The following is a 13299-nucleotide window of genomic DNA, read 5'->3' as shown; positions in this document are numbered from 1 at the left end:
ATCTGGGCTCTATGCAAAGCCAAACATATTAATAACATTAAACAATGTGATTACATTCACATTCGTTCCGCTGGGCACCAACCACTATTTTAATAGTCTTTTTTTTAAATAAGATCTTTGTTCCCAGAGCCATAGACTAATATTTCAGTGATGAATGGTCGAACCCTTTGCTTGCGCAAGGCTTCCGCTAATGGTACATAACTTTGGGGGAATGAGTAATGCACCATATTCATTCTGCATCGTGACCTTTATACGAGTGCAGAGGTCGCGGTCCCTGATTCATTTCCCAGGGACGCGATTGCCCTGGGGCCACCATACATCGCGGTAACAAATAATTGTCCGATTACAAACATTGCTCAATGCATATTACAGTAGATATGAATACGGTTTGATTTTTTTGGTTTATTACTGCAATTTATTATTGAGATTTCTGCAAAAAACAATATTCAAGAAAATAAATATTTACCAGACATACATTTAGAATGTTAAAAAAAGAAAAATTAATAATAATAATAATAATAATAATAATAATAATAATAATAATAATAATAATATTTTAGCATTATATGGTCTGGAATGATAACACTGTTAGTGAATCATTTCAATTGTCTTTAGCAAAATATAAAGATATGACAAGGAATCACATACACTGGTTAAAATAAAGTTCATAGGTTTCACAATATGGGTACATTCCCTAGCGTAATTCCTACATTCCCCCAGCCTATTGCCTAGCCACTAAAAGGCATTGGGAACCCTGGTCCTCTGCTCTGAACAAACATTCAACAGGAAAACACAGGTGCTGTTAATTAGCAAACATTGATTCACAACAGCAGGAAAACCCGGACTGGATCCAATCAGTCATCTGCTGCTGCTTCTTCTGCTCTAAACCCTGGACTAGATATTCCACATTCACTTCATGTGGAATTATGCTGTCCCTGCTGCAGTACCAATGGCTTTGTTGTTCCAATTATACTTGTCAAATGAACAGTTACAGTTAGTGGCATCATGTGACTTCCTAGTAAATACCCTTGTTAGTTATAAGCGCATCAGCATTATGCTGCTCTAGAAAGACTATTATTATCCTCTGGACCCTTCTTCAATGAGTTGTAAATAACTTTTTCCAAAACCGTAACATGGTGTTATAAGGAAACAGAACAAAGATTGTTTCCATCTTATGGGCCCGATTAACCTTTTTAGTAATGCAAAAATTCACACAAAAGGGCAAAACCATGCTGCACTGCAGGTGGGGCAGATGTAACATGTACAGAGAGTTAGATTTGGACGGGAGGTGTTCAAACTAAAAAGCTAAATTGCAATAATAAGTTGTCTCGCATCTGCGGGCTAAATGCTAATGCCGCCAGTATTTACCCTGCAGAGAAACAATATACATTTATGTTTGTTCCAGACACAAAGGTGGAAATTTACTAAGATGGGAATTATACTTCCCATGTGATATTGCTATGGGCAACCAATCAGATCATGTGCTGTATAAATAAGAAGTAGATTCTGATTGGTTGACCATAGCAACAGTAAATTTCCCCCAAAGTGACTTGCTTTTTTGCTTTACTGAATCTGGATCCAATCTATGTTCCTCGTGGTCCTCTAATCTCTTGTTACTGCTGTTATGCGTCATCTTCTGACAGGTTTCGATCTCATGGAGTTATTCAACATACAAGATATCATCGGCACGAAAGAGAGCGGCGCGCAGAGTTCCTATGTGCGTCTTGGAACATTCCCCATCGTCCAGAGAACTGAGTGAGTGCAACCTGTTTGCTTAATGCACGAAACAGCTGAGGACATAACTAATCATGCAAATTGAAATTTCAAAACGCATCACAACAACAGGGGTGGATTAAGGCTTGTGGGGGCCACAGGGCAACTCAATTGGGGGGGTGGGGGCCAACTACCAATAAAGTTGTTGTATATACTGGCAATGTTATTAAAATATACAATGTGTAAAGGCTCAGAACAAAATACTGTAGTGCCCCCAGTCCACATTATACCACAGTGCTCCAAGTCCACATTATACCACAGTGCTCCCAGTCAACATTATGCCACAATGCCCCCAGTTAACGTTATGCCACAGTGCCTCTAGTTCACATTACACCACAATGTCTCCAGTCCACATAATGTCACAGTGCCTCCAGTCCGCATAATGTCACAGTGCCTCCAGTCTGCATTATGCACAGTGCCTCTACTTCACATTATGCCACATTACCTCTAGTTCACATTATGCCCTAGTGCCTCTAGTTCACATTATGCCACAGTGCCTCTAATTCACATTATGTCACAGTGCCTCTAGTTCACATTATGCCACAGTGCCTCTAGTTCAAGTTATGCCACAGTGCCTCTAGTTCACGTTATGCCACAGTGCCTCTAGTTCACATTATGCCACAGTGCCTCTAGTTCACATTATGCCACAGTGCCTCTAGTTCACATTATGCCACAGTGCCTCTAGTGCACATTATGCCACAGTGCCTCTAGTGCACATTATGCCACAGTGCCTCTAGTTCACATTATGCCACAGTGCCTCTAGTGCACATTATGCCACAGTGCCTCTAGTTCACATTATTTAGTGGCAAACGCAGGATTTTCAGAAGGGGGTTTCCAGAGCGGCGGAGCAAAGCACGGAGATGGACACTTAGGTGACCCAGTATATGCCGGGTCAGTTAAAGTATTATAGATAGACCAAATGTATATAAATAATAATAATAATAATATATATATATATATATATATATATATATATACATACATACATACATACATACATACAGGGGTGTCAACAGCAGAGTAGACCCCTGGGCATAGCAATGTATTGGGGCACCTACCGATCCTCCAGCGGTAGGGGTGGGGGAAGCTTTGATGTCCCCCGGGTGGTAGGGGGTATTATATCAACCGCTCAGCATGTAGGGCCTGCAATTACCCCTTTACTGCACAGATGGTGGGAGATGGGGTGGGAGAAGGGGGCATTGAGCTGAATGAAGGGGCCCTGATACATAACTTCCAGGGTGGTAGAGGATGTTTAATATGCAGAGGAGGGGTGTATAGTGGAGTGGGCTTATTATTCATAATTTTCTTGTGGGAGGACAGCTTGCTTGACTGCACATATCTCCAGTTCTCAGAAATCGATTTCTAAGATTTTAATGGAATTAAAAACTAGAGAATCCCACCTACCAAATGGTACTGGGGACTAGGGGATCAGAGTTCAGGAGGCAGAGCAATCTGCCCAGAACCAAAGATATCAGCCTTCCAGCAGATGGTTACTGCTCCAGCTCCACACACCTGGTATGTGGTTTTATATACTCGTTGGCAAAGTAGTGACAAGCTACTAGTGTCCATCAAAGGGGGAGAGTCACAGATTTTGGAATATATGCTCAGAAAAACTCTAATAGTGTGTACACATGGTTCGATATGGCTTCCGATGTTGACGATATCGTCAACATCGGAAGCCATATCGTATACATATCGCATACTGATTGTATGCATTGTAAGGGCTTCCTAGCCCGATGCGCGCTCCCGTTTAAGGAGAGATCGGAGGGGAGATAGAGTGGGCAGCACACTCTATCTAGCACAAATCGCAAGCATATCGCATGCATCGTATGTGCCTTGCGATATGCTTAAGATGCGATGTGCTATACGATTTCCAGGGCCCTGTCTGTCATCCTGTTGTTAAGTCAAAATCGCTTAGTCAAAATCTTAAGCAAATCTTAAGGCACATAGGAAATCGCATAGTAAATCAAATAGGAAATCGCATAGCAAATTGTATGGTAAAAAGTCAAAATCTTAAGCATATCTTAAGGCATATCTTAAGGAGTAGAGAAAAAAAAAAAAAAGGGGGAAAAGTAAAAATCGGACAAAACATCGAATCGTACATCGGATCGCACAGAACATCGAACCGTGTGTACACACTCTAAGTCAGACAGAACCTGAAATATCTGACTGGGAATTGCAATTAACAGGCTTGGATGGGGACCACTGCTTTGAAGTCAGATATCTCCGGTTCCCAAGGGCCGATTTTAAAAATTCTTGTACGCATGGAAAGAGGGGACCCTCAGCTTAGACTCCTGGTGGGTTTCTGGGTACACAGAAACCCCCCTGTGTGCGCTACTGTCAGGGCCGGTGCAAGGCACCGGAGCGCCCCAGGCGAGTCGGGCTGGGGGCGCCCCGGTGTGGGGTGGTACCTGTCCTACCGGCGCTGTCTATTTCAATCTGGCGGCGGAGGCAGCGGGGGTCCCTGCAGTCTATTAAAAATCACGAGCGCTATCCGCCGGGCTATGCGGAAGCGCTTCTAGTGTGAAAACTCTGGCAGCACGCTGATTGGCTGAGATCAGCGTGCACCGTGCTGCCAGAGTTTTTACACTAGAAGCGCTTCCGCATAGCCCGGCGGATAGCGCTCGTGATTTTTAATAGACTGCAGGGACCCCCGCTGCCTCCGCCGCCAGATTGAAATAGACAGCGCCGGTAGGACAGGTACCCGGGCGGCATTTTCCGCCCTCCAGTGGCCGGCGCCCTAGGCAAATGCCTAGGTTTGCCTAGTGGTGGCGCCGGCCCTGGCTACTGTTATTCCCCAGTGCCTTCAGTTCACATTATGCAAAACAGTGACGCTAGTTCATATGGTTGTGGTATAAAGTGGACGGTGTCTAAGGAGACTGTTAATAGATCGACACCAAATGGTCAACATGGAAAAGTTTGGCAAAGACAAAAGGTCCACATGGCAATGGTTGACACATGAAAAGGTCGCCATGAGTTTTTTTTGTGTGTGTAAATGTGTATATATGTTAAGGCTTGTGGGGGCCACAGGGCAACTCAATTGGTGGAGGGGGAGCTACCAATAAAGTAGTCAGAATATACTGACAGTGTTATTAAAATGTACAATGTCTAAATGCTCAACACAAAATACTGTAGTGCCCCAGTCCACATCTTACTACAGTGCCCCCGATCCACATCATGCTACAATGCCCCCATTCAACATTATGCCACAGTGCCTTTGGGTGTAAATGTGTAGATCGCACCACATAAGCCTCAAATTAGTATCCAGTATCGCCTCAAATTAGTATCGCCTGCAATGCTTCAGACAAGGTGCCTCGCTTTGCTACCGCTATGCTTGGGAAACACTTTACTGTTCTCTATTGGAGTCCAAGTGGAAGGTCAAGGATGAAAAATATTTTTTTTTTAAGAATTAAAAAAAAGTCTCGTATTGACCTTTTCATATGTCGAACGTTACCATGTCTACATTTTTGCTTGTGCCAACTTTTGTCTATGTCGATCTTGCCCATATCGACTGTTGACCTAGACACTGTTGACCTATTGACCTCACAGTGACCCCAGCTAACGTTATATCACCGTACCCCAGTGTAGGATACTTTTTGTCCTTGCCATAAATGGAGTGGAGTTTTTCCCGGAATGTGCGGCTGTGTGTGAATGGTCTGTGGTTTGGGGCAGTTCTGGGCGAGGTTTGAGGAGAACTTTGGTCTTCTTAATGTTTTGAGCTATGAGCTATGAGGGTTATTCAGATCTGACTGCTGCTCTGCTAAATTTAGAGCCCTGTGATCAGCTGATCGTGGCCGGAGCTGACATCACATGACTTCCCCTAAAAACACCTTCTCCGAACACTCCTAAAATGCCAATTACCACCCTCAAACGCTGGCTTCCTGTCAATCAAGATGCACACAACCAGCGATAAAAAAAGTAGCAGGATTTTATCACGGGACGGCCTTGCGCAGGATTTTATCGCGGGACGGCCTTGCGCAGGCGCGTTAGATGATCTGTACACATGCATAGTCTACTGAGAATCGCCTGGCCTGCGAATTTGCAGCCACATGACCAGGTCTGAATAACCAGGGCTATTTTGTGGCCCTTATTCTAGTTCACTCTTTTTGACAAAATATTTCTTAGATGGACAAAACCATGTGCACTGCAGGTGAGGCAGGTGTAAAACCCCACTTAAATCTAATTATCTCTGCACAAGTAACACCTGCCTCACCTGCAGTGCACATGGTTTTGTCCATCTAAGAATTATTTTGTCAGAAAGAGTGAACTAGAATAAGGGCCTCAGTTCCTGCTGGAGCCTGCTGAAAAATAGCCCTGTGAATAACCCTCTATGTTACGGGAACTATTTGTTTTCTGCCAATACAATAATGTTCCCGAGCTCTTGGTCAAGAATTACTGAAAAACAAAGATGTACATCACAGAACGTGTGGTTTTTGATTTTGGTTGGAATGGTTACATGGTCACCGTCCATACAAGACATTTCTGAGCCTCAACGGAGATTACTTTATATAATAAAATGATACATGATTACGTCTTCCCATGAGAGTTACGGAGCAGGGTCTCTACGCTCTGCCTTGTACATGACAACTGCCGGTGATTCATCAGCATCGGAGCAGCCAGCGTGAGATTCCATTACACCCACCTAATTCCTCTTTGGGAAATACCGATGATGCTCTATTTATTGTGTGTGCAGAAGAAACACAATGTCATAACGTCAGTGGGTAATATATTCACGGACGGGAAGACACGCAACTGAGCTAAGAGAATGTGTTTTATTGTCCCTCTGAGTCACCTTAGTGATATATTCATTTTAATGTGCACCAGTTTATTCCTTCTGAATATGATAAAATTGTGTTATTTAATGTTTTTTGCAAAGAACAGTGAAACCCGCTATAATGTATCATATTAATACCATTTTCTGTAAACCTGGCCCGCATCTGGAACACCCTGGTGTTGAAATGTGTTGTTGTTCCACACGTATATACCCCCAGCTGCTCAAATTTACATACCCTGAAAGGGGCGTAGATAGAATAATTCCCAGAGGCAATGGAGGCTCCAATCTCTGGGCTCCAAGCCATGAAGGGGGAACTTGCATTGACAGCAGAACCTGTGTGGTTGACCTGCTGCAGAGTTAATCGCCTCTATCGTAGATACCCTGCAATAGGTGACAGGACACTTCCCACCTGGTACCACCGAGCCAGCAAGGGGTGGTGCACCAATCTCTGATGGACCATGAGATGGGACTCACCGATGTTTCTGCATATTGCAGACGACTGAATCTTTTAAGGATAACCCTAACTCACAGTATAGTTGGAACCTTGCCAAGTCAGTGCTGCCGCCGATCCCTGTAGACTGCATAAGAGCGCTATTTATAAAGTTAGGTGGGGGCACCAATTTCAGCTTGCCTCCAGACACACGGGATGAACTTACACCCCTGTTACAAGGTGGACTTAGTGGTACTCAAACTGTCCGCTACCAATAAAAGGGCAGGGCTTCCCTGGAACAGTACCCACAGAAGGTCCCGTGAAGAGTGAGCACTGCACAGTTTGCTTAACGCATCTCTTGGCGCCAGTGGCTTAAGTTCATTCCAGTTGCTCCCCCGAGGCAAGATAATTTTTGGTGCCACCCCCCACCACACACACACACAGGATTAGAACCTGTAACCTGTCTCACTGAAGGCACACACCTTACTGGTAAAGCTATTTTCTCCTGCACAGTAAATATGCAAATTCTGCAGAGTATAATTGTTAGTTGAAACCATTACAATTAGGCAGAGCTATGCAGTGTAGTAACTTCATATAGCCAGAAGCTATACGCAGGAGCAAATATTTCATTCAATAAGGTGTCTGCTTCTAGTGGGATAGGTCATGGGTTCTAATACAGGGTGTGACACTTGCAAAAATGATGTTAGGAGGGGGAGTCAGGCACAGAAGTGATATCAACGGCTTTCAATTAATTGATTCAAACTCGCAGAGGAAGAGAGGTGCCCCCCTTGGGAGCAGGAGCCCAGCCGCAGATGACTCCATTGCCTCCCAGAGTTCTGCCTCTGATTGGCACTCATTGCCTGACTGCAATAACCTACAGCACAATGGTCTGGAAATCGGACATGTTTAATATAGGCCGACCACCGCGTCACATTGGGTTATGATTGTGCTTCTGAAACCCTAGTGCACCCCTAAACTACCTTTCCTAAATACCCCTCTGCATTGCAGCGCACCAGAGTGATATAGTAAAAATATTGCCCTTAGCGCCTAATCAGTATATTCCTGCTGCCACCCTTACGGGAGTGAGCTCGATTGGCAGGATCCTCCTGGTGCCATGTATGGAAATGGCACCAGAAACCCTACGCGTTTCATCCATAGATGGACTTCTTCACTTTCTCTTCTTTCTTTGAAGGACTTCTTCAGGGGTAAGAAATAAAAATGATGTATTATGCAGGTGAACTATGGAAAACAGAAGATTGGAGTTAAAGTTTTCTACTGTTTTATACTTGGGCGGTATAAAAAATAAAGATTAAAGAAAAAAAAATATTCCAATCATTTAGAAATTTAGGCACAGTTGGACCTTTCTTCCTCTACTTCTTCTTCTTCATCATCTTCTTCTTATTTTTATTATTATTATCTTCCATTTATAATGTACCAACATATTACACAGCACTGTACATTAAGGGGATCATGGTACAAAGAAATGATGACCAATGATACATAGCAGAAGGGTAAGATGGTCCTGATCATCTGGGCTTACAATCTAATACATATGGGGAACAGATGGAGCGCCTCTCAGCCAGTGCTGGGGCTCGCCAGAATGCCCCCGCTGGCGAGCCAGCGCTCCATTTGACTGGGATGTGCGATCATCCCACATGCACACGTGTCCCGGTTTCCTGGCGGCGCTTCAGGGAGCCGGGCAGGGCTAAGGGAGGGAGCGGGGAGGTGGGAACCAGCGGCGGGGACCAGCGGCGGGGACCGGTGGGGAGCTCTGTAGTAAGGGGATGTGTGCATGCGTCCCCTCCCGGCGGCTTCCAGGGGCTGGCGAGTCTTCCGCCAGTCCATGCTCCATCTGTACATAAGGTGGTGGAATAACAGTTGTCTCACTTTGCGAGGTCACGTACAGTATATACAGACCCTGTAATAATTGTTCACAATTAAATCATTGTCCTTTGGCCATTGCGTATAATAATTATCTGTAAGTAAAGGATTCAGGAATCACTGTCAGTGTAATAAATACCGTAACACCAATATGCTGACAACGATGACACGTTACATAATAATAAATATGAGACATTGGTTGGAAGAAGAGACACGAGATCCATTCTCTCCCTTTGTTTTGCAGGGACATCTTCCTACAGGGATTGCCAGATGAATACGCCTTCGTAACTACGTTCCGATTCAGGAAAGCTTCCAGGAGGGAGGATTGGTATATCTGGCAGATCATCGACAAGTATGGAATCCCGCAGGTAACATTTTCTATAGTGCTGGACATTTCTTATTGACCTAGATCTGAGCGATGTTATGGGTCTGTCAGTCTGCATTGTGTTGTAAGAGTCAACATTATCTATGAAGTTTGAGTTGTCATAATTACGTTACTCCACATTAATGGACATTGTTGGTGCACTAGGTGTCGCTGAGGTTGGACGGCGAGAACAAGGCTCTGGAGTACAGCTCGGTGGGAGTTATCCAGGATGCCGTCAAAGCAAGTTTCCGCAGTGCGCAAGTCAGTGAGCTGTTCGATCGGAACTGGCACAAGATTGCCCTCAGCGTGCAGGCGAAGACGGTGACCCTGTACATTGACTGCAAACTGGTCATGACCTTGCCCATTGAGGATCGAGAGAATATTGACATCCAGGGGAAAACCGTGATTGGCAAGCGTCTGTATGACAGCGTTCCCGTTGACGTAAGTCAGAGTGTGTCGTCAGAAAACAAACATTGGTAGACTTATATCCTTAATCGTGAATGATGGAACTTGATGTCCATTTGAAGGTGCCCTTTTCTGCATCCCAATAGTGACAAGACGCTATCCTGAATTTCTGGCATGACCGGTAATTGTTAGGCTATTGTCATATAATCAGTGTTAAGCCCCATACACACAAGCGGAATCACCGCCGACCTGGCGGCAGCCAATATAGGTAATCATATCGGCCGCGGCTGTGGATGGCCAATATCGCGCAGACGCACTGAACGGTTTAAGCTGCCAATATTGTTCAGGGACATCACCGGGGCCACATCGTTTAGCTGCAGTATATAGCCAAAGTGACCTGCATGTTCAATAGACATCAATCATCATTAACGACGGGCAAGAGCGCACATCGTTAACGATATTGAGTGTGCGATATAGTGAACAATATCTTTCCCCAAATCCTGTAGTATGTATGGGGCTTAAGAATTGATAAAGGCATGTTGGTAAATGTGGGTAGAAGGTGGCTGGTATGTAATTTGCCGGCTACCAGGGCTACCTTCAGACATTAGGGGGGCAGGACAGAAAAGGAAGGCAGGGCTGAATCAGCGCAGATAGCTGATTGCAGTTGGGTGGCGGTCAGGCAGAGGAACAAACATGAAAACCACCATGTCAACCTTTTGATGGTCCACCTTCCCCACGTCAACCTAATGCTTGTGTCGACCTAATGACCCTGTCGACCTAACTTATGTTGACATTCAGCCATGTCGACCTTCATGCATGTCAACCTAATGGTGTTGACCTAATGCTTGTCGACATAGTTGTTGTCTATCCAATGATCCATTCGGTACTTGTTTCCTAGCACGGCGCCCAGATTTTCTACGTACGCTAACGTAGTGAAATCGCATCGCATTCGCTTTTTGCATGACATGCGATGCGATTTTCAATATTTTCACATGTATGATATGGTTGGTGTGAATGTGTTCCTAAAACACCCCCACTATCCACGCCACCCCGAAGCGTGGCGAGCGCAGCCAGCCCCGCGAGGGGTGGCAGTAGGCGTCCTCCGACCTTTTCATGCCCCCACTATGCAGGTCGGCGTGGAGTTGATTTTATATAGTGTGACGAGCGCAGCAAGCCACCGAGCCCGAAGCGTGATGAGCGCAGCGAGCCACCGAGCCCGAAGCGTGATGAGCGCAGCGAGCCCGAAGCGTGATGAGCGCAGCGTGCTACCGAGCCCGAAGCGTGATGAGCGCAGCGAGCCACCGAGCCCGAAGCGTGATGAGCGCAGCGAGCCCGAAGCGTGATGAGCGCAGCGTGCTACCGAGCCCGAAGCGTGATGAGCGCAGCGAGCCCGAAGCGTGATGAGCGCAGCGTGCTACCGAGCCCGAAGCGTGATGAGCGCAGCGAGCCCGAAGCGTGATGAGCGCAGCGAGCCACCGAGCCCGAAGCGTGATGAGCGCAGCGAGCCCGAAGCGTGATGAGCGCAGCGTGCTACCGAGCCCGAAGCGTGATGAGCGCAGCGAGCCACCGAGCCCGAAGCGTGATGAGCGCAGCGAGCCACCGAGCCCGAAGCGTGATGAGCGCAGCGAGCCACCGAGCCCGAAGCGTGATGAGCGCAGCGAGCCACCGAGCCCGAAGCGTGATGAGCGCAGCGAGCTCCGCGAGGGGACGCGCATTACTTTACATGTATTCTGCGTCCGCTCGCCACGCTTCGGGCTCGGTGGGGGTATGAAAAGGTCAGAAGACACGTTCCGCTGCGCCCGCCACGCTTCAGGGTGGCGTGGATACTGGGGGTGACACACTGGCATTGTAAGCACCCAGCACATTATATGGCATGGGTGCTTATACAATGAATTATCGCATCGCATCGCATTTGGTGACATGCCATCCTATTTTCCGATATTTCATTGTATAAACACTCCTGTGCACTTTAGCCGTGCTAGGAAACAAGTACCATCCATTCACTGCCAATCAATGTGTGACCACCCTGGCAAGTGAAAATATCACCGAAGGTGTTCTCTTTAGTGCCTGTGCACATGGGCAGACCCCCAGTATTGGAGACTGGAGAGAGATAAAGTTACATTTTCCAATGGCAGCCTGTAACACGGTAGTCAGGAGCTGATACCGCTCCCCTTATATCACCTGGATATACTGCAATATGGAATGTCCATTTCTGGGGTCATTCAGGATCAGCGTGACAAATAATAAATAGGCCTCTAGTTCTGGATTTGTTACTAGCAGTTCCATAAACCAGTAACACAAGTAACCGAAGCAGCAGCCCATATAAATGTGCTATAAATGATACATGGCATGGCTGTGTAGTCTGGGCACAGCCGGGCAGGACAGATGCCGTATTCCCCACCAGCATGCTGTTATTTATCTGTACACTTATCTGTTTTGCAGTTTGATCTCCAGCGCATTGTTGTATACTGCGATTCCCGGCACGCTGAACTCGAGACCTGTTGTGATATTCCTAATGGACCGGTAAGAGATGCAATCTGTGATCTGCCATGAGATAATGATACTGGATGCAGCTAGAATATTCTCTGCGTATGACCCACTACGTACATACACCCTCTGCAGAAGGGGGTGATAATATAATACTCAGCCCAGGTTATGCCGTCATGTAGTGACAGAGTCACATGGCGCAATATTGTTACCTAGAATTGCGGTCTGGCCATTATTTTACCATTTGGTGACAGGCTGGGACTGGCCCAGCGGGGAACAGGTGGATTCACCAGTAGGCCCTAGTGATTTATGATCCCGCCCCCCTTTTGTAGGGGGCAGGGTCTGTCACACACCTTTAATACCGGCGGCGGCTGCAGCCTCGGAGCGGGGCTTTCTGAGACTCTGTTCCCAGAGGCTCACGTCATGATGTCCGCCACCTCATGATGTCACACGTCTGCCCCAGTCAAACATTGGATGGCATTGGTGTGACAAATGTAATTCAATTGTTTAATTGCACCCAGTTAAATTGCTCCGTTAGGCACCCGGCAGCTGTGAGGGCCGCGGTAAACAATTGAATATCTGGAACGAACGGCCGCTGCCAACAGACCTGAGGTTGTATTTCATCTTTTATGGCCGCCCATATACAGTATTCTATCGGCCGTTCAGTTCCCAGTGGCTGTTCCGCTAATGTATAATCAGTGATAGGCAAACACATAGGGTACGATATGACATTAATATCTGTTTATTTCTTCTTTTTAGTGTGTGGTTACCGTAGTCACCGAGCCGCCCCCTGTAGTGTCAACACCTATTGGACAGGAACAGGTGGGCAATGAGAAAGCAGTTAACTGCACCAACTGTCCATTTGGGGAGAAGGTATGTTGTTGCGATGAGTTTGTCATACGGTGTGACTGTCACTGAGCAGTGTATTCTTATTGTGTTAGATGTAGTACATGGTTTATACTGTATACAGAGCAAGGCTTATACTCCAAGTTTAATGTATTAAATATTTAATTAGATAGCACTGAAAACAATTATTCCAGCTCTCTAGCAGGTAACTGCTGGCACAGAACTGGTGGCAGAACTCAGTCACAGAACTGGCGGCAGAACTCAGTCACAGAACTGGCGGCAGAACTCAGTCACAGAACTGGCGGCAGAACTCAGTCACAGAACTGGCGGCAGAACTCA

General features: G+C 46.3%; 1 protein-coding gene across 1 annotated transcript in view; it reads left to right on the top strand.

Annotated features, from left to right (window-relative positions):
• The window catches only part of COL22A1 (collagen type XXII alpha 1 chain), a 276007-nt gene that overhangs the window by 81874 nt on the left and 180834 nt on the right, over positions 1 to 13299 (top strand). The window contains exons 5-9 of the mRNA XM_083144895.1: positions 1644 to 1755; positions 9103 to 9226; positions 9388 to 9663; positions 12070 to 12150; positions 12874 to 12987. Of these exons, the coding sequence (XP_083001021.1) occupies positions 1644 to 1755; positions 9103 to 9226; positions 9388 to 9663; positions 12070 to 12150; positions 12874 to 12987 (707 nt within the window). The remainder of the gene's footprint in view (positions 1 to 1643; positions 1756 to 9102; positions 9227 to 9387; positions 9664 to 12069; positions 12151 to 12873; positions 12988 to 13299) is intronic.

Source organism: Crinia signifera, chromosome 5, assembly GCF_055691185.1.
Source record: "Crinia signifera chromosome 5, ASM5569118v1, whole genome shotgun sequence".
NCBI lineage: Eukaryota > Metazoa > Chordata > Amphibia > Anura > Myobatrachidae > Crinia > Crinia signifera.
The sequence above is the reverse complement of the archived record's forward strand: the minus strand, read 5'-3'. Positions and strand labels throughout refer to the sequence as shown.